The sequence below is a fragment of the Oncorhynchus kisutch genome, linkage group LG22, assembly GCF_002021735.2.
Source record: "Oncorhynchus kisutch isolate 150728-3 linkage group LG22, Okis_V2, whole genome shotgun sequence".
Lineage (NCBI taxonomy): Eukaryota > Metazoa > Chordata > Actinopteri > Salmoniformes > Salmonidae > Oncorhynchus > Oncorhynchus kisutch.
In genome coordinates, this window is record NC_034195.2 from 37431072 (window position 1) to 37453387 (window position 22316).

Sequence of the window (22316 nt, forward strand, 5' to 3'; positions counted from 1 at the left end):
GCATGTAAAACATTTCCTTTTTAATTCACAGAGGTTCCTGACTGTATGACAGTGTGTATGTGTGTGTTTAAACATTATTAGAAGCATGTTTACCAGTCTCCCTTGTGCAAGAAGAGGAGCTAATCACTAGTTGACTAGCTGCCCTAAACCTTTGATCCTGCCTTGCACTGAGGGATAGTGAAGATACTAGCAGTACATACTGGACCAGTAACATAAAACTAAACCAAGATGGGCCATTCCCCTGCAGCCTTACCTCTGAGGTGGTGTGGTCAGCCTGCAGCTGCTCGTATTGGCTCTTGAGGCGTGCCGACTCCTCCTCCCTCTCACGTGTCATGTTGTCCATCAATGTCTGCACCTGGATCAGCTCCTTCTGCAGTACCTCCATGTCCTCAACTCCCGGCCGCTGCAGCTAGGGGGCAGCAGAGAGATCAGAGGTTAGGGCGGAAGGGCAGACATTTGGGGCATCAGAGAGGGGTTAGGAGTTACTGGACCACTTTAGGGTTAGGATGTAGGTTTGGGGTGAAAATAGAAAAAGGAAAGTGGGGAATTTAAGTGTTAATGGCAGTATAGAGTTCATAACGTCATAAGCGCCCTTTTCTTAAATAAGAATTTCTTCTTAACTGACTGGCCTTGTTAAATAAAGGTTACATTCTGCCCACTCCTGACATAGAAATGAATGACATAAATTAAAACGATATGACTTATCTAGGTAGAGATGGTAACCCCAGCAATCCCGGTCCTGAATACTTCCTTCCTCAAGACTAGTTCCCCTTCCTTCATCATAAAATACATGGTTATATACTTTACTTTGTTAAGACAACTCTAGTCCTCTCTCAAAAAATAATAATTATCCATGTATCCATGAAAGTGAAGAAATGACCCCATTAGGGGTGAACATCTATGAAGGCTCCAGGATATCCGAACAGACAACAACAAATTGGCTTAATTTCAGTTCGTTAGCTTTATCCGTGACTGTTCTCTTTGTTGACAAATGGTTCTTGGAAACTCCCAACATCCAATATGTTAACTAACAGGAGTGTGAACATCGAAAAGTAAAAACTGTTAAATGAAATTGGGATCAGGAAAAAAGTTTTAATTACGGTGCAGTGATCACAAAACCTTTTCCATGTTATAGCCTAACTAAACAACAGGCTTTAAAGGCCTGGGGAAAGTTGTGTCATTTAAATGTAAACAGCATAGTGGGTCAATTTCTAAGAGCAACAACTAAGAGTGTTGAAGCATGAGGCTCTGTTGCCCTGGTTACCATGCTGTGAACAGCGTGAAGCGAGCCCATGCAAACACGCAGATACAGAGTGTGACTGTGTGAGAGCAAAGTGTTGCATCTCGCTCATTTCAATTTCCTAGCCTATTCATTGAAGTTGCGAGACATTGCACGCCAAGAAATTGCGAGAAATAGCATTCCATTGCGAGATACCACTTTTGATTGCCGATAGACAGGCCTAGTGCAAGGTTGACTCCGTCTGCCTGGTGGCCGACCTGCCTATACTGTGCCCCTCCCCTCTTTCTCCGTCCCTTGCTAGCTTGCTATGAAAGATGCAAGCGTTTGTGTTCTCGGATGTACGGCAACTAAATCAGTATCCTCCATTCCAAAGATACTGAATCTTAGGAGCCGATTCCTAGCGGAATCTAATCTTGACACTCAGAAATGGGAGTTGACCTGCAAGAAGTCGAGGAATCTATTCCTTGGTAGTCGACTCTCGACCGCTACGTCATTGTCGTTAACAGTTGGAAAAACGGCAGAGAAAGACAAGTGTCAGCAGCGAAGTCCTGTACGGCAATACTTTGAGAAATGAGAAGGAAATGAATGCTTGCAGGGTGGAATTGAGTTACAGCAATGGTAGTACAGGTGAAATGCTAAATGCCTGAAAAGGGATACCCTGTGAGACCTAAATCGTTGCTGGTAGCAGTGCAGCTGCATTGTGAATTCACATGGAATTGTATGAATTTTTCTTTATTGCTTTAATGGAAAACCGATACATTTAATTTCAAACATTAAAGGAAAAAATGTCATTTTGTCACATCCCTATTTACCAACAGGTAATGAGTAAAAAAAGTTATCTGGGAGTAAAATATAGGCTACATGCAAATTATTATCAGTGCCCATCAATGAATGTATACTTATTCTCAAATATTGTACAACAGTGTGTTAATATTTTAGTGCACTGTGACATGTCCATAGCTGTACAGTATGTATAGAAAGTGTCCTACATGTATGTGTGCACGCGTATATGCATGACTGTGTGTGTGTATGCTTGTCTGCGTGTATACAGTCTCTGTTAGTTACCAGTTCTGTGTGTAGCCGGTCCTTGTCCTGCCTCTCTCTCTGCAGCTCCTGGATCAGGTTGGCCAGCCTCTGGTCTGCAGCCTCCCTCAGGCTCTTTTCCTCATCATAACGAGACTTGATGTCTGTCAGGGTCACCAACATACCCATGTTAAATTGAATATCCCTTCACAGAACAATGTATCTTCCATACTAACCCTAACCTCTGAGCTAGTCACTGTACAACACCTGCCTATGGAACATTACACAGTGTATAGTGACATTAAAATGGTTGTTCAGTCAAAGCAACTTTAGATGAGCTAAATTAACTACAGTAAGCTCCAAAAGTACTGGGACAGGGACATGTTTTGGTATTTTGGCTCTATACTGCACTGTCAGCTTTAAATTTTAGGGTATTTTCATCCATATCATTTCAAAATTATAGTACTTTTTGTGCATAGTCCCCCCCCCCCCATTTTAGGGCACCAAAAGTATTGGGACAAATTCACTTACATGTGTATTAATGGTTACATCAAGTTTGTGACTCATTTTCTGGATGCATTTTCTGTTTGTTTTGGTTGTGTTTCAGATTATTTTGTGCCCAATAGAAATTTAAATGGTAAATAATGTATTGTGTCATTTGATAATGATTGAGAGTGAGAGAGTTAGACGTACATTTATATCATACCCAAGACTTGCTAACCTCTCACCATTACAATAACAGGGAGATTAGCATTTTGTATCCATAATCATGGTAGCATCCACATTAACATAGATGCATATAATATATATTCTATTCTTATTTACAATAAAAGTGACAATTACATTATTTACCATGAATTTCAATAGGGCACAAAATCTGAAACACAACCAAAACAAACAGCAAATGCATCCAACAACTTTGTAGTCACAAGTTTGATGTAATCATTGCATAATAGGAAAATGGTACCAAATACTAAACTTTTGACTAGGTTGATACAAAAGTGAACTGGTCCCAATACTTTTGGTCCCCTAAAAAATGGGGGGACTACACTATGTACAACAAGTGCTGTACTTTCTAAACAGTTCACCCGATATGGATGAAAATACCCTCAAATTTAAGGTGACCGTCTGCACTTTAACCTCTTCGTCATTGTATCATTTCAAATCTAAAGTGCTGGAGAACGGCGCCAAAACAAAAAATGAGTCACTGTCCCAATACTCACTGTATATCTCAGACTCCACTGAACACAACACAATATATTCACAATATGACCCAGATACGAAGAGTGGAGAATAATATCCAATATGGTTTCTAACAGAGCAGCCAGCAGCACACATAGTGCTCCCAGTCACACAGACTCTGGATTTAAAGATGGCTGCTACACACTAACCCACTATCTCTGTGGCCAGCTGGGCAGCCTTCTGCTCAAACAGGTCTTTCATCTGCTTGATGTTGAACTTCTCCGTCTCCGCCTGGTTCAGCTTAACCGCCAGGGCTGCACAGAGAAACGGAAAGGAATGAGCAACAATAAGAAAAGAATTCAAGAACTGGGTCATGATCATCTGAGCATACCATAAAACATTGTGCAAGGGAAAATGAAAACAAACATTTCTTATTGGACGATTACATATAAACTCTGCAAAAAAATGTACGTCCTCTCACTGTCAACTGCTTTTATTTTCAGGAATCTTAAAATGTGTCAATATTTGTATGAACGTAACAAGATTCAACAACTTAGACAAACTGAACAAGTTCCACAGACATGTGACTAACAGAAATTGAATAAGGTGTCCCTGAACAAAGGGGGGGGTCAAAATCAAAAGTAACAGTCACTATCTGGTGTGGGCATCAGCTGCATTAAGTACTGCAGTGCATCACCCCCTCAAGGACTGCACCAGATTTGCCAGGTCTTGCTGTGAGATGTTACCCCACTCTTCCACCAAGGCACCTGCAAGTTCCCAGACATTTCTGGGGGGAATGGCCCTAGCCCTCACCGTCCGATCCAACAGGTCCCAGACGTGCTCAATGCGATTGAGATGCCATGGCCAGCGAAGAGCCCGCAAAACAGACATTCCACCTTGCAGGAAATCACGCACAGAACGAGCAGTATGGCTGGTGGCATTGTCATGCTGGAGGGTCATCTGGGTCATATTGTTAAAAAAAAGGCAAATCCGACCATCACCCCTGGTGAGACAAAACCCTGACTCGTCAGTGAAGAGCACGTTTTGCCAGTCCTGTCTGCTCCAGAGACGGAGGGTTTGCGCCCATAGGCGACGTTGTTGCTGGTGATGTCTGGTGAGGACCTGCCTTACAACAGGCCTACAAGTCCAGCCTCTCTGTCTATTGCAGACAGTCTGAGCACTGACGGAGGGATTGTGCTTTCCTGGTGTAACTCGGGCAGTTGTTGTTGCCATCCTGTACCTGTCCCGCAGGTGTGAAGTTCGGATGTACCGATCCTTTGCAAGTGTTGTTACACGTGGTCTGCCACTGCTGTCCATCCTGTCTCCCTGTAGCGCTGTCTTAGGCGTCTCACAGTACGGATATTGCAATTTATTGCCCTGGCCACATCTGCAGTCCTCATGCCTCCTTGCAGCATGCCTAAGGCACATTCATGCGGAGGAGCAGGGACCCTGGGCATCTTTCTTTTGGTGTTTTTCAGAGTCAGTAGAAAAGCCTCTTTAGTGTCCTAAGTTTTCATAACTGTAACCTTAATTGCCTACTGTCTGTAAGATGTTAGTGTCTTAATGACCATTCCACAGGTGCATGTTAATTACTTATTTATGGTTCATTACTTGTTAAACCATGAGAAACAGTGTTTAAACCCTTTACAATGAAGATCTGTGAAGTTATTTGGATTTTTACTAATTATCTTTAAAAGACAGGGTCCTGAAAAAGGGAGGTTTCTTTTTTTGCTGAGTTTAGTACTTCTCTGTTTCGGGAAGGTTTTCTTCTGTTTGTGGCTTAATGAACATGATCTTAAATCACTCACCAGAATCCTCTGAGCCTGCCTGGCCGTCATTATGTTGACCCTGAAACGAGATGAACACTGATATGTCCATACAAGCTAAGCAGTGTATCACACATAAGAACTGGTTAATTGTCAAAATGTATTGTAGTTTGGTATTCTATCATCGGTTGGCTGTTACCGGAAAACCCTTATTTCATGTCAACTCCCTCAGGTATTCTGGTAAGATGAGAGAAGCCATGAAAAATGAATATTCAAATGTTGAATTTCTACGGGAGTGGCTGTAATGAGATATCATTTGATAGTAGACATCTTAGAGGAATTACTTGCTTCAGGTGTCCTTGTACTTTGTCCAGCTCCTTCTTCAGCTCGCCAGAGAACCATCGCTCCTCCTGACAGATACACACGCGTGCGCACACATACGTTACGCAGTGAAGAGCAATAAACCTAAAATTCTCTATCGGCCTAATCTCTCCCCAAAAATGTATGATGGTACCTTGAGCGAGGTCTGCATTTCTTGCAACTCTTGCCGGAGAAGAATAAAGTCTTCCCTGGAGGAGGAAAGGAGAAGGACATTTACCTGAAATGTTTATTATTATTCTGAATGTATACTGGACATTTTGTAATTACAGTACAAGTTCAAAAAGAAGAAAGTAAGGCAATAATGACGATTATGATAGGAGCTACAGTTGAAGTCGGAAGTTTACATACACTTAAGTTGGAGTCATTAAAACTTGTTTTTCAACCACTCCACAAATTTCTTGTTAACAAACTATAGTTTTGGCAAGTCAGTTAGGACATCTTCTTTCTGCATGACACAAGTCATTTTTCCAAAAATTGTTTACAGACAGATTATTTCACTGTATCACAATTCCAGTGTGTCAGAAGTTGACATACACTAAGTTGACTGTGTCTTTAAACAGCTTGGAAAATTCCAGAAAATTATGTCATGGTTTTAGAGGCGTCTGATAGGCTAATTGACATCATGAGTCGATTGGAGGTGTACCTGTTGATGTGTTTCAAGGCCTACCTTCAAACTCAGTGCCTCTTTGCTTGACATCATGGGAAAATCAAAAGAAATCAGCCAAGACCTCAGAAAAAGAATTGTAGACCTCCACAAGTCTGGTTCATCATTTCCAAACGCCTGAAGGTACCACGTTCATCTGTACAAACAATAGTACGCAAGTACAACCACCATGGGTCCACGCAGCCAGCACACCGCTCAGGAAGGAGACGAGTTCTGTCTCCTAGAGATAAACGTACTTTGGTGCGAAAAGTGAAAATCAATCCCAGAACAACAGCAAAGGACCTGGTGAAGATGCTGGAGGAAACAGGCACAAAAGTATCTATAGCCACAGTAAAATTAGTCCTATATCGACATATCCAGAAAGGCCGCTCAGCAAGGAAGAAGCCACTGCTCCAAAACCACCATAAAAAAGCCAGACTACGGTTTGGAACTGCACACGGGGAGAAAGATCATACTTTTTGGAGAAATGTCCTCTGGTCTGATGAAACAAAAATAGAACTGGTTGGCCATAATGACCATCGTTATGTTTGGAGGAAAAAGGGAGAGGCTTGCAAGCTGAAGAACACCATCTCAACCTTGAAGCATGGGGGTGGCAGCATCATGTTGTGGGGGTGCTTTGCTGCAGGAGGGACTGACGCACTTCACAAAAGAGATGGCATCATGAGGAAAGAAAATGATGCAGATACATTGAAGCAACATCTCAAGACAGCAGTCAGGAAGTTAAAGCTTTGTCACAAATGTGTCATGACCCCAAGCACACTTCCAAAGTTGTGGCAAAGTGGCTTAAAGACAACAAAGTCAAAGTATTGGAGTGGCCATCACAAAGCCCTGACCTCAATCCTATAGAACATTTGTAGGCAGAACTGAAAAAGCGTGTGTGAGCAAGGAGGCCTACAAACCTGACTCAGTTATACCAGCTCTGTCAGGAGGAATGGGCCAAAATTCACCCAACTTATTGTGGGAAGCTTGTGGAAGGCTACCCGATACGTTTGACCCAAGTTAAACAATTTAAAGGCAATGCTACCAAATACTAATTGAGTGTATGTAAACTTCTGACCCACTGGGAATGTGATGAAAGAAATAAAAGCTGAAATAAATCACTCTACTAATATTCTGACATTTCACATTCTTAAAATAAAGTGGTGATCCTAACTGACCTAAGACAGGGAATTTTTACTTGGATTAAATGTCAGAAATTGTGAAAAACTGAGCTTAAATGTATTTGGTTAAGGTGCATGTAAACTTCTGACTTCAACTGTAAATATATAATTGCCTATGGCCAAACCCCATAGGCAAGATGCAGTAGATGGTATAGAGTACAGTATATACATATGAGATGAGTACTGTAGGGTATGTAAACATTATATGAAGTGGCATATCCTTCCTGTTTGGCCCTGTCCGGGGGTGTCCTCGGATGGGGCCACAGTGTCTCCTGACCCCTCCTGTCTCAGCCTCCAGTATTTATGCTGCAGTAGTTTATGTGTCGGGGGGCTGGGGTCAGTTTGTTATATCTGGAGTACTTCTCCTGTCCTATTCGGTGTCCTGTGTGAATCTAAGTGTGCGTTCTCTAATTCTCTCCTTCTCTCTTTCTTTCTCTCTCTCGGAGGACCTGAGCCCTAGGACCATGCCCCAGGACTACCTGACATGATGACTCCTTGCTGTCCCCAGTCCACCTGGCCATGCTGCTGTTCCAGTTTCAACTGACCTGAGCCCTAGGACCATGCCCCAGGACTACCTGACATGATGACTCCTTGCTGTCCCCAGTCTACCTGGCCATGCTGCTGCTCCAGTTTCAACTTCCACCTGACTGTGCTGCTGCTCTAGTTTCAACTGTTCTGCCTTATTATTATTCGACCATGCTGGTCATTTATGAACATTGAACATCTTGACCATGTTCTGTTATAATCTCCACCCGGCACAGCCAGAAGAGGACTGGCCACCCCACATAGCCTGGTTCCTCTCTAGGTTTCTTCCTAGGTATTGGCCTTTCTAGGGAGTTTTTCCTAGCCACCGTGCTTCTCCACCTGCATTGCTTGCTGTTTGGGGTTTTAGGCTGGGTTTCTGTACAGCACTTTGAGATATCAGCTGATGTACGAAGGGCTATATAAATAAATTTGATTTGATTTGATTTGATTGTTTAAAGTGACTAGTGATACATTTATTACATCCAATTTTTTATTATTAAAGTGGCTAGAGATTTGAGTCAGTATGTTGGCAGCAGACACTCAATGTTAGTGATGGCTGTTTAACAGTCTGATGGCCTTGAGATAGACCTGAAAAACAGCTTCTCTCGGTCCCAGCTTTGATGCACCTGTACTGGCCTCGCCAGTACAGTGGGGTGAACAGGCAGTGGCTCAGGTGGTTGTTGTCCTTGATGATATTTTTGGCCTTCCTGCGACGTCAGGTGCTGTAGGTGTCCTGGAGGGCAGGTAGTTTGCCCCCGGTGATGCGTTGTGCAGATCTCACTACCCTCTGGAGAGCCTTACGGCCTGACGGGATGCTCTCAATTGCGCATCTGTAAAAGCTTGTGAGTGTTTTAGGTGACAAGCCAAATTTCTTCAGCCTCCTGAGGTTGAAGAGGCGCTGTTGCGCCTTCTTCACCACGCTGTCTGTGTGGGTGGACCATTTCAGTTTGTCCGTGATGTGTATGCAGAGGAACTTAACTTTCCACCTTCTCCACTACTGTCCTGTCAATGTGGGTAGGGGGGTGCTCCCTCTGCTGTTTCCTGAAGTCCATGATCATCTCCTTTGTTTTGTTGACGTTGAGTGGGAGGTTATTTTCCTGACACCACACCACCACCGCATGTGGGAACAGCAGACTGGGATAGGGATGGATTCGTCTGCGCATGCTCCGAGATCGCGGTTAGGGATGCCGTCTGGGCCGGCAACTTTGCGAGGGTTAACACGTTTAAAATGTTTTACTCACGTTGGCTGCGGTGAAGGAGAACCTGCAGGTTCTGGTAGCGGGCCGTGTCAGTGACACTGTATTGTCCTCAAAGCGAGCAAAGTTGTTTAGTTGGTCTGGGACGTGACGAGGCTGGTTTTCTTTTTGTAATCCGTGATTGACTGTAGACCCTGCCACATATGTCTCGTGTCTGAGCCGTTGAATTGCGACTCTACTTTGTCTCAATACTGACGTTTAGTTTGTTTGATTGCCATGTGGAGGGAATAGCTACACTGTTTGTATTCGGTCATGTTTCCTGTCGCCTTGCCATGATTAAAAGCGACCTTTCAGTTACTGGCCCAACGCTCTAACCACTAGGTTACCTGCCACCCAGGTAGCCTAGCCAGCATTTGTTCATAAGATGCTACCTCCAAGATTGATTATATCCACTGTTTCAGAGTAGGAGCTGCTGTAATGATACCAACAGTGATCAGTGCAAATTCCTCATTTGTTACATGAGGTAACTCTGTTCTTTCGCCCACGATACATATTCTCTGTGAAACTGGAATTGTTAAACCCAACCAATCCTCCAGATATTTCAAAACATCCTTCCAGAAAGGTAGCACTAATGTACATTTAGTGTGTAAAAATGCATGTAAAAATGTCCCTGTGTCTTTTTGTCATTTCCAACACAGAGAATTGTTGGTCTTCTTATGAAGCCTTGTTGGGGTCCAATAAAACCTGAGTTACCCCCTGGCTTCCCTTTTTCCTCCCTGAGCTGGACAAGGTCTTCAACCAGGTATCATCCTCAATTTCATACTTAAGGTCAATTTGCCATATTGTTCTGAGGTTTTTACAGTCTTTACTCTTCAGATAATAAATATTGAGTCAAAAAATGGCTTCTTTATGTTCGGGTAATTCCAAATACTTTTTCCAAATACTTTCCTGGATTTTGTTTTTGGTCGGGTTAAAACATTCTCTCAATTGTAAATACAGTGGGGAGAACAAGTATTTGATAACCTGCGTTTCCGGCTGCGTTTCCGGCCATGGAATATAAAACAAAAATCCAGAAAATCACATTGTATGATTTTTAAGTAATTCATTTGCTTTTTACTGCATGACATAAGTATTTGATCACCTACCAGTAAGAATTCTGGCTCTCACAGACCTGTTAGTTTTTCTTTAAGAAGCCATCCTGTTCTCCACTCATTACCTGTATTAAATGCACCTGTTTGAACTCGTTAACTGTATAAAAGACACCTGTCCACACACTCAATCAAACAGACTCCAATCTCTCCACAATGCCCAAGACCAGACCAATGTGATGTTCTGGATTTTTGTTTTAGATTCCGTCTCTCACAGTTGAAGTGTACATATGATAAAATTGCAGACCTCTACATGCTTTGTAAGTAGGAAAACCTGCAAAATCGGCAGTATATAAAATACTTGTTCTCCCCACTGTATTTCCAGAAATATCCTGTCTCCCACATATTTTTGTACCAAATCAGAGTATGACATCAATAGGTATTTATTGTACAGATCACCTATAGTTTGAATTCCTTTCATTAGCCACTGTTTCCAGCACAGAGACTTATTTCCTAGCCGTAGCCTAGGATTGTGTAACAATGACGAGTATCCTTGTTTTAGATTCCACATATCTTGTGTACTGTTCTCCACATCTCTTTTGAGTATAACAAAATTGGGTTGCGAGTTAACAGACCTCTCCCCTATAAGACTGTGACAGAGTATCAACAGGGGTGAAAGGATAACTTAATTCCCATTCTATTGTTATCCAATCCAAGCCAGCATCCCTTTTGCCCAACGTTTCGCCAATTTAGCCATTTCAATTGATAAATTGTACAATTTAACATCTGGTAAAGCGAAGCCTCCTTACATCCCTTGGTGAGCACACAATCTTCATATTAATCCATATTAATCCATTTTTTTCCCTATCTCACAAAAAGTATTTAGTTAATTTGTCATATTGTTTCAAATACAAGTCGAGAATATTCATAGGTAACATTGAAGACATATAATTAAAATATTGGGACCACAACCATTTTAATCACATTGATCTTTCCCAATAAAGAAAGTTTAATATTTTTGGTCTTAATCTTGACTAGGTAGTGGCTCAGAATTTAGTCCCATCACTTCCTCCAAATTTGAGCTCAATTTAATACCCAAATATTTCATCCCATTAGGAACCCATTTGGAATTAAATAGGGTTCCAGAGTAACATATGGCATTAATTGGCATTGCTTCCGACTTATTCCAATACATTTTGTAGCCCGACATACTAGAATATGATTCAATACAATTAAGGAATCAGGATCAGAGACCAGCAGTAGAATATAATCTGCATACATAAGCAGCTCCACGTACACCCCTAATTTATCTGTTCTTATTGTCACAAGAGGCTCTAAAACGATGGTAAACAGGAGGGGAGCGTGAGCAACCCTGCCTTGTGCCTCTAGAAAGACAGAAAAAAGGAGACATAATTCCATTCGTAACTACTGTTGCTTTAGGATTGGAATAGAGGACTCCTATACATTTACACAAGTCAGGTCCAAAACCAGGGAGAGAAAAGAGAAAAGCCCACTCTACCCTATCAAATACCTTCTCAGCATCTAAAGAGACAGCAGTGGTAGGAACTATATTTGAGCGGTTTAACCACATGAGATGTAAGAGCTTCCTCATATTATCAGTTCAGGTCCTGTTCTTAATAAATCCTACTTGGTCACTATGTATAATATTAGGTAGTGCCTTCTCTAAGCGTATCGCAAGGGTCTTAGTAAGAATCTTGCAATCCACATTAAGGAGGCTGATAGCTCTAAAATTCCCTGGTTCTGTAGTATCTCTATCCTTCTTAGGAATCAGTGATATCAAAGCCTCATTAAAGGTGTCCGGAAGGGAGCCATTTTTAAATGCCTCTTGGTAAACCACTGTCAATACAGGTACAAGTATTCTACAAAAATTCCATTCAGACCAGGTGGTTTCCCTGCTTTCATAGATACAGTGAGATGGTGTCTCTAACCTCCTATTCTGTTATAGTACAGTCCAGGTCCTCTACCTGGCTATCTGATAATCTAGGTAATTACAGTGCCTTGCGAAAGTATTCGGCCCCCTTGAACTTTGCGACCTTTTGCCACATTTCAGGCTTCAAACATAAAGATATAAAACTATTTTTTTGTGAAGAATCAACAACAAGTGGGATGAAGTGGAACCACTCATGAAGTGGAACGACATTTATTGGAGATTTCAAACTTTTTTAACAAATCAAAAACTGAAAAATTGGGCGTGCAAAATTATTCAGCCCCTTTACTTTCAGTGCAGCAAACTCTCTCCAGAAGTTCAGTGAGGATCTCTGAATGATCCAATGTTGACCTAAATGACTAATGATGATAAATACAATCCACCTGTGTGTAATCAAGTCTCTGTATAAATGCACCTGCACTGTGATAGTCTCAGAGGTCCGTTAAAAGCGCAGAGAGCATCATGAAGAACAAGGAACACACCAGGCAGGTCCGAGATACTGTTGTGAAGAAGTTTAAAGCCGGATTTGGATACAAAAAGATTTCCCAAGCTTTAAACATCCCAAGGAGCACTGTGCAAGTGGTAATATTGAAATGGAAGGAGTATCAGACCACTGCAAATCTACCAAGACCTGGCCGTCCCTCTAAACTTCCAGCTCATACAAGGAGAAGACTGATCAGAGATGCAGCCAAGAGGCCCATGATCACTCTGGATGAACTGCAGAGATCTACAGCTGAGGTGGGAGACTCTGTCCATAGGACAACAATCAGTCATATATTGCACAAATCTGGCCTTTATGGAAGAGTGGCAAGAAGAAAGCCATTTCTTAAAGATATCCATAAAAAGTGTCGTTTAAAGTTTGCCACAAGCCACCTGGGAAACACACCAAACATGTGGAAGAAGGTGCTCTGGTCAGATGAAACCAAAATTGAACTTTTTGGCAACAATGCAAAACGTTATGTTTGGCGTAAAAGCAACACAGCTCATCACCCTGAACACAGCATCCCCACTGTCAAACATGGTGGTGGCAGCATCATGGTTTGGGCCTGCTTTTCTTCAGCAGGGACAGGGAAGATGGTTAAAATTGATGGGAAGATGGATGGAGCCAAATACAGGACCATTCTGGAAGAAAACCTGATGGAGTCTGCAAAAGACCTGAGACTGGGACGGAGATTTGTCTTCCAACAAGACAATGATCCAAAACATAAAGCAAAATCTACAATGGAATGGTTCAAAAATAAACATATCCAGGTGTTAGAATGGCCAAGTCAAAGTCCAGACCTGAATCCAATCGAGAATCTGTGGAAAGAACTGAAAACTGCTGTTCAAATGCTCTCCATCCAACCTCACTGAGCTCGAGCTGTTTTGCAAAAAATGTCAGTCTCTCGATGTGCAAAACTGATAGAGACATACCCCAAGCGACTTACAGCTGTAATCGCAGCAAAAGGTGGCGCTACAAAGTATTAACTTAAGGGGGCTGAATAATTTTGCACGCCCAATTTTTCCGTTTTTGATTTGTTCAAAAAGTTTGAAATATCCAATAAATGTCGTTCCACTTCATGATTGTGTCCCACTGGTTGTTGATTCTTCACAAAAAAACAGTTTTATATCTTTATGTTTGAAGCCTGAAATGTGGCAAAAGGTCGCAAAGTTCAAGAGGGCCGAATACTTTCGCAAGGCACTGTAAATACCAGACAAAAAAGTATCCATATCTGTGGGGCTCGCTGAAAAAGAGGATATATATGAATCTTCATAAAAATGTTGAAACACACTTTGTCACCATCTTACTGCCCTTCTTAATTGCTGGAATTACATTAGAAGTGTTCTGCATTTTTAGTTGTCTTGCTAGTAGCCTGCCTATCTTCTCACTTCCCTTATAAAACCTGGTTCTAAGTCTAAACAGCACATATTCAGCCTTTTTGTTATACATTTAGCGCAACTGAAATGTGAAATGTCTTGCATCACCGCCTGGTGTGGCAACTGTTCGGCATCTGACCGTAAGGCGCTACAGAGGGTAGTGCATACCCCAGTACATCACTGGTGCCAAGCTTCCTGCCATCCAGGACCTATATACTAGGCGGCGTCAGAGGAAAGATTTTTTTTTTTAAATAGTCAAAAACTCCAATCACCCAAGTCAGAGAGGGTTCTCTCTGCTACCGCAGAGCAAGCGGTACCGGAGTCTAGGACCAAAAGGCTTCTTAACAGCTTCTAGCCCTAAGCCATAAGACTGCTGAACAAAAAATCTAATGGCCACCTGGGTTATTTTACATTGATCCCACACACCCCAATTGTTTTTTACACTGCTGCTACTCGCTGTTTATTATCTATGCATAGTCACTTTACCCCTACCTACATTAACAAACTACCACGACTAACCTGTACCCCCGCATATTGACTCAGTACCGGTACCCCCTGTATAAAGCCTCAACATTGTTATTTTATTGTGTTACTTTTTATTATTTGTCTCTTTCTTGAACTGTTGGTTAAGGGCTTGTAAGTAAGTACTCGGCGCATGTGACAAATAGTTTCAGATTTTATGCTTTTGCAGCGGATCCTAATAAATACCAAAAATACCAAGAGGACAGGACAACTAAGTATCCTTATAGTGTGCTACAGTAAAGCCAGGAAGAAGACAGTGGTCTTACCGGCCAGGGCCCATGCTGGGGGGCTGGTCTCCTGAATCGTGGTATAGTTCATAGTGCTTAAACAGCTCCTCTGCGGAGTTGTGGGACTTCATGCACTGGGGACAGATGAATCCCTGCACACAGACATAGGCTAGACATGATCAGACTACGGAATACAGGATAGGGATCATGGCCCCACAACTAAAACGTTCAGTGGTACAGTAGTACAATGGTACAGTAGTCCATTGGGTGAGTTACACAAGTAAGAGACACGTGTTACCTCGGAGGTCTGGTCATTGTTGAGGTCTGCACTGGGCTGGTCTGACTCAGAGTTCTGGGAGCCTCCTTTCCCAGGAGTCTGTGGGAGGGACAGAAGACAAAGGAGGGAGGGGACAGTCAAATTAAAATGAGTCACAGCAGTGGACATCCTGTTAAGCCATCCATTCGCTGAAATCTACCCAAACAAGTATCGTTGGCATGTAATGGGTATTGAAGAACAGCTCTGTGAGATACATTTTTGACACAGCGCCCATAATTGGCTGAGAGACTTCCATTTGTGGGGCTGCATCACAAGGGAGTGTATCTGAGTCAGACCGAGAGAGCGACAGAGCTAAGCTTTACCTGCACTTGGCACTTCCACTAGTGTCACCTCAGGACACAGAGGGCTGAAACAAAACGCCCCTTAACAGGACTGCTACTCCTCACACACAAAGATGAATGAATCTAGTCTATATCTAAGGAGTCCAAAAGCACAACTCAAAGCAGTAGGCTAGGCCTACTGGGCTAGATGTGGGCTACTTTCTTACTGTCTGACTGACTAATGGTCAACATTGAGTGTAGAGAAGTAATTCAGTTCACATGATGATGATTAGACAAAAGAAGAAGGCAGTGTAATCTTCAACTATGTATGGAATTTAGGGAATCTTTTTTATTTTTTTAAGATAATATTGAATAAATATCCATTTAGGTTAGCTATGGTGGGTGGGTTTGTGCCATCTCCTGCAGCTCTATAGTGCCACTGCAGAGTCTGTGACCGAATTATTGGACATAATATACTCTACAGGAATATCAAAGTTCCAGTGGGATATCTGCTACTTTTAGAGTTATGATCCAATTTGTAAGAATGAACAGAGTGCATGTAAATTTGTTATCAAAATGGTCACCATCTGCTGGTGATTTGAAGGATGTGCAATGACAAGTAAATGGGAGAGTTGTGACTGATTAGGCTACATTGCCTACTATGCCAATTTCTCTGTTTAAAAAGTGGGTCATAACTTTAATAAAAGTAGCAGAGATCACATTTTGTAACTTTGATATGCCCGTAGAGTATATTAAGTTCAACAATATATAGAAAATTTGCCAAATCAAAAACAGTATATATTCAATATTTATGTTTATATGTTCATTTATGAATATTGAAAAATATAAGACAATTGTTATTGAAAACAATACTACTCATATTCCAGAGCAAGTGGTAGAGCTTCATATGACATCATTTTTTTTGTGGCACCTACAGATGAAACATTAGGGAGTCTTAATTAAAGGAGGCCTGGGTAAGGCAAAAATGGCATGTATATAATATGCAATTTTTTGTTAATTATTTCTCAAATATGCTTTTAGATATAAATGTAAAACATTTGTCAACAATCCTTCCCCCAAAGGAACATTTAATGGATTACATGCATGTCCTGAAAATCATGGTATTAAAAATGCACTATGCCAAAATCGCTCCACCATTTCCTGGTTGCTAATATTTTAATAGTTCGCCTAATTTCAGTTTGTGAGATAAAACAAGCAAGTATAGTGTAGATATGCGCTATGTTGCCGGGGGTACACCAAATAAACGTGTGATACAACTGCCCTCAAATACACCTCTGCTGTTTTCAACCAAGATCTCAGCGATCACTGCCTCATTGCCTGCATCCAAAATGGGTCTGCGGTCAAACGACCTCCCCTCATCACTATCAAACGCTCCCTAAAACACTTCAGCGAGCAGGCCTTTCTAATCAACCTGGCCGGGGTATCCTGGAATGATACTGACCTCATGCCGTCAGTAGAGGATGCCTGAATATAAATAAGCATGCTCCATTCAAAAAATGTAGACCCAGGAACAGATATAGCTCTTGGTTCACTCCAGACGTGACTGCCCTCGACCAGCACAAAAACATCCTGTGGCGTACTGCATTAGCATCGAATAGCCCCCGTGATATGCAACTTTTCAGGGAAGTTAGGAACCAATATACACAGACAGTTAGGAAAGCTAAGCCTAGCTTTTTCAAACAGAAATTTGCATCCTGTAGCACAAAATCTAAAACGTTCTGGGACACAGTAAAGTCCATGGAGAATAAGAGCACCTTCTCCCAGCTGCCCACTGCACTGAGGCTAGGAAACACTGTTACCACCGATAAATACACTATAATAGAGAATTTCAATAAGCATTTGTCTATGGCTGGCCATGCTTTCCACCTGGCTACCCCTACCCCGGTCAACTGCCCGGCACCCCCCACAGCAACTCGCCCAAGCATCTCCCGTTTCTCTTTCATCCAAATCCAGATGGCTGTTGTTCTGAAAGAGCTGCAAAATCGGGACCCCTACAAATCACTCAGGCTAGACAATCTGGACCCTCTCTTTCTAAAATGATCTGCCGAAATTGTTGCAACCCCTATTACTAGCCTGTTTAACCTCTCTTTCGTATCTTCTGAGATCCCCAAAGATTGGAAAGCTGCTGCGATCATCCCCCTCTTCAAAGGTGATGACACTAGACCCAAACTGCTACAGACCTATATCTATCCTACCCTGCCTTTCTAAGGTCTTCAAAATCCAAGTTAACAAACAGATTAACGACCATTTCAAATCCCACCGTACCTTCTCCGCTATGCAATCTGGTTTCAGAGCAGGTCATGGGTGCACCTCACCACATTCTTATCGGCAGACTAAACAGCCTTGGTTTCTCAAATGACTGCCTCACCTGGTTCACCAACTACTTCTCTGATAGAGTTCAGTGTGTCAAATTGAAGGGCCTGTTGTCTGGACCTCTGGCAGTCTTTATGGGGGTGCCACAGGGTTAAATTCTTGGGCTGACTTGCTTCTCTGTATACATCAATGATGTCACTCTTGCTGCTGGTGATTCTCTGATCCACCTCTACGCAGATGACTCCATTCTGTACACTTCTGGCCCTTCTTCGGACAAACTAACCTCCAGACGAGCTTCAATGCCGTACAACTATCCTTCCGTTGCCTCCAACTGCTCTTAAATGCAAGTAAAACTCAATGCATGCTCTTCAACCGATCGCTGCCCACACCTGCCCGCCCGTCCAGCATCACTACTCTGGACGGATCTGACTTAGAATATGTGGACAACTACAAATACCTAGGTGTCTGGTTAGACTGTAAACTCTCCTTCCAGACTCACATTAAGCATCTCCAATCCAAAATTAAATCTAGAATCGGCTTCCTATTTCGCAACAAAGCCTCCTTCACTCATGCTGCCAAAGATACCCTCGTAAAACTGACCACCCTACCGATCCTTGACTTCGGCGATGTCATTTGCAAAATAGCCTTCAATACCCAACTCAATAAATTGGATGCAGTCTATCACAGTGCCATCCGTTTTTTCAACAAAGCCTCATATACTACCCACCATTGCAACCTGTACGCTCTCGTTGGCTGGCCCTCGCTTCATACTCATCGTCAAACCCACTGGCTCCAGGTCATCTACAAGTCTCTGCTTGGTAAAGCCCCGCCTTATCTCAGCCCCGCCGCCTTTCCTTCCAGTTCTCTGCTGCCAATGACTGGAATGAACTGCAAAAATCAATGAAGCTGGAGACTCATATCTCCCTCACTAGCTTTAAGCACCAGCTGTCAGAACAACTCACAGATCACTGCACCTGTACATATCCCATCTGTAATAGTAATCCAACTACATCATCCCCATACTGTATCTATTTATCTTGCTCCTTTGCACCCCAGTATCTCTACTTGCACATTTACCTTCTGCACATCAATCACGCCAGTGTTTAATTGGTATGTTGTAATTACTTCGCCACCATGGCCTATTTATTTATTGCCTTACCTCCCTTATCTTACCTCATTTGCACACACTATATATATAATTTGTCTACTGTATTATTGACTGTATGTTTGTTTATTCCATGTGTAACTCTGTGTTGTATGTGTCAAACTGCTTTACTTAATTCTTGGCCAGGTCGCAGTTGTAGATGAGAACTTGTTATTATTATTTGTGCCCTGGTCCTATAAGAGCTCTTTGTCACTTCCCACGAGCCGGGTTGACAAAAACTCAGTCATTCTTATGTTCAATAAATGTATTATATAGTGTGTGTTGCAGGCTTACAATGATGGCAAAAAAAACAACATTTGAGAGTGTGCTGACCCTGGTGCAGCTGGAGGTTGAAAGTTTGAAGGGATACAGGACAATAAAAAGTTTGGGAACCACTCACGTAGAGGATCATTGTACCATCTAAACATCTGAAATATATTTTCCATTACCAAAAATATTGTATTTTCATTTGTTTGAAGGTGGTGTACAAAAACGAAAGTAAAATATGAAAAACGAAACTTAAAAACGGGAAGCACATAGATCTACAACTTCTTAGACTTGCTTTCAATGATAATGACAGTTCTATAACTCACATTTCTATGAGAATGTTGGCAGGTCACCCAAAAATGTACATATTGCAGCTTGAATGATTTTTATCCTGGTTTCAAGAGGAATTATCCATTTCCATAGGGGAAAGGGAGAATCGACCGAATGTGAAATGAAAGTGTAATGCAGGATGTGACAGAATTTAGCAAATGACCGGCCAAAACTGTTATGGTGACTAACAAGTAGGCTAAATATAAATATATGTAATGAATGAATGTGTATCTGTGGTTTAGCATGAACAACGAGCTGTTCACGAACACTGCAACAGGAAGTGTTGGGATGGGGCTAACTTTTACAACACTCAATAGCTTTGATTTCACCAGTGTACCTAACTATCTCATGTTTTGGTGGCAAGCATGTACAGGACAAATAATTGGCTTAAGAAAGGAGTACGTAAACTGTCAATGTCTTATGACTCATAATTTGGCCTTGATTCAGCAGCAGTGCCTGATATTGCCATGTAACGTTATAAGCCATTCATTGCTTGCATGTTTGTTAGCAAGCTAACTAGCTACTTGCATACCGGTAGCTTAAAACGAGAAGGCTAACCAAAGATAGTGGACAATTTAAGAGGTCTCCCTCAAACCGTTTACCAAAAGGTCACAGTTCCGGTCTACTTAATGGGTGTCGTTGGATAGGTAATTGTTCTAAAGTTACCATTTGAGCGAACAAGTTAGCTAGCCATGCCCATGGGCATCTTCCAAAAAGCTTACCTAGGCTTAGCTACTAGCCGGGCAGTTTACGTAACGTTAGCTAGCTAGCTACATTTTAACATTAGCCATAAGCCAAACTGAGCTAGTAAGCACATTGTACCAACCATATATTTATCTCCACGGTACCAACACACTAGCTGTATACTACTGTTCAAACTGACTGTAGTTTATATACGTGGACATTTGATGCTAGCTAGGCCCGTTTTGTTGTGTCGGCCTGACTGGCTGACAACAGAGCGCAGGCCTGTGCAACACAAGGAAAGCGACTTGGTATCATATAAACTGAACGCCTGCCGCTTTGATTCTGGAATCTTACCATTTGAAGTATCCGTCTAAGCATGCTCGATATCGATTTATGTTTGACTGTAAAATGAAATACGATTAATGTTCCAAGGGAAAAGTTTACGCCCGTTGTTGGTTCTCGGAACACCTGACCAAGCCCGCTGTTTCTGGGGCGGGGCAGAGCTCAGTCTGAGTGAGGTAAGAGCTACATTCAAGACATTTAATTGTTTTCAAACGTTGGATAGCCGGTGACTTTACTGTATTTCAGAGGGCAACAGAATCCCATCATAGAGATAGTTGGAGGACTAAACTTGGATATAACCCATTTTAGCAAGTACATTGCAGTTGAGGGCTTTCACCATTTTAAAGTATTCAACTGGGTGGGGATTTATTTGGGTTGGGAGCGATCAGCCAATCATCAGATCATTGTCTTCTTCTTCAAATTGGGTGCTATGGTTTGTAAATGTCTTTAAGCTACAGTATATCATTGCCATAGTGGCCAGAATAAATTACACACAAGATTTGGTTCACAACTCCAGCACTGTAAATCACCTATATTAGCTTTACACTTTTTTTCAAACACAAAAGAAGAAAAAAATTGACTACTTTAAAATGGAGCCTCAATGGTGCTGTCACAGACACCATAATGGCACAAATACAAAGATGAGACCTCTTTCCATCTGTATGGGCTCCATTGACATACTAGTGTGTGCATGCTTTTGTTATAGCCAAGTTCTAACACCTGATTCAATCAATTGATCACAGGCTTTATTTTCAAAGCATATTTTTTTTCAATTTCAGTAGCAAACATTGGGAGTCAGGATAACAATAGGGAATGTTTAACCCCAAGGAAACGTAACTACAATTTAACTCCCTTGGGGAAGTTTGTCATGGACTAGGATGGTTAGTCCCCTGTTTATTGACCATCTGCTTTCTTGAATTTAACCCTCTCAAGAATCTGCTGAGGTAAGAGTTGTGGGGCTCCTGAGTGGCGCAGAGGTCTAAGGCACTGCATCTCAGTGCTAGAAGCGTCACTAAAGACCCTGTTTCGATTCCAAGCCGTATCACAAGTGGCCGTGATTGGGAGTCCCATAGTAGTAGTAATATTAGTACCAGAGGGATCCTTGTTATTTGCTGTCTGAAAAGCTCAAATAAATGAATGAAGTGATCACAAGACACGTTATGGGCTAGTAAGGAAGGCAAATTCAAGTCAGAACATACCACTGCTGGCTTGCTTCTGAAGCTAAGCAGGGTTGGTCCTGGTCAGTTCCTGGATGGGAGACCATATGCTGCTGGAAGTGGTGTTGGAGGGCCAGTAGGAGGCACTCTTTCCTCTGGTCTAAAAAAAGATCCCAATTCCCCAGGGCAGTGATTGGGGACACTACCCTGTCTAGGGTGCTGTCTTTTGGATGGGACATTAAACAGGTGTCCTGACTCTCTGAGGTCATTAAAGATTCCATGGCACTTATTGTAAGAGTAGGCTTGTTAACCCTGGTGTCCTGGCTAAATTCTCAATCTGGCCCTCAAATCATCACGGTCACCTAATAATCCCCAGTTTACAATTGGCTCATTCATCCCCCTCCTCTCCCCTGTAACTATTCCCCAGATCCTTGCTGCAAATGAGAATGTGTTCACAGTTAACTTACCTGGTAAAATAACAGATAAATAAAAATAGTCCGGTTTTGATATTGAAATACAGTATCTTTATTTAAGCATGAGAGTGAAGAGCAGCGAACACATTTGTGCATACCAATACAGTAAGTACATTGTGTAACCCTCAACCACTTTGATTGGAAAGATAAAATAATTATAAAATGCCATTTTAACGTCTTTCCTAGGCTTTGTGTAATATCATGGGAGT

The 22316-nt window shown here is 42.1% G+C and overlaps 1 protein-coding gene across 2 annotated transcripts in view; it reads right to left on the minus strand.

The window, feature by feature from the left end:
* LOC109866883 (early endosome antigen 1) overlaps nucleotides 1–20636 on the minus strand; it is a 44914-nt gene extending 24278 nt beyond the window's left edge. For both annotated transcript variants that reach the window (XM_020455769.2, XM_031801161.1), the window contains exons 1-9: nucleotides 20490–20636; nucleotides 15078–15155; nucleotides 14819–14931; nucleotides 5726–5780; nucleotides 5556–5621; nucleotides 5254–5293; nucleotides 3655–3759; nucleotides 2306–2427; nucleotides 254–409 (exon numbers count right to left, since the gene is read on the minus strand). In XM_020455769.2, coding sequence (XP_020311358.1) covers nucleotides 254–409; nucleotides 2306–2427; nucleotides 3655–3759; nucleotides 5254–5293; nucleotides 5556–5621; nucleotides 5726–5780; nucleotides 14819–14931; nucleotides 15078–15155; nucleotides 20490–20513 — 759 coding nt within the window. In that variant the 5' untranslated portion in view covers nucleotides 20514–20636. The remainder of the gene's footprint in view (nucleotides 1–253; nucleotides 410–2305; nucleotides 2428–3654; nucleotides 3760–5253; nucleotides 5294–5555; nucleotides 5622–5725; nucleotides 5781–14818; nucleotides 14932–15077; nucleotides 15156–20489) is intronic.
* Nucleotides 20637–22316: the final 1680 nt, after the last annotated feature.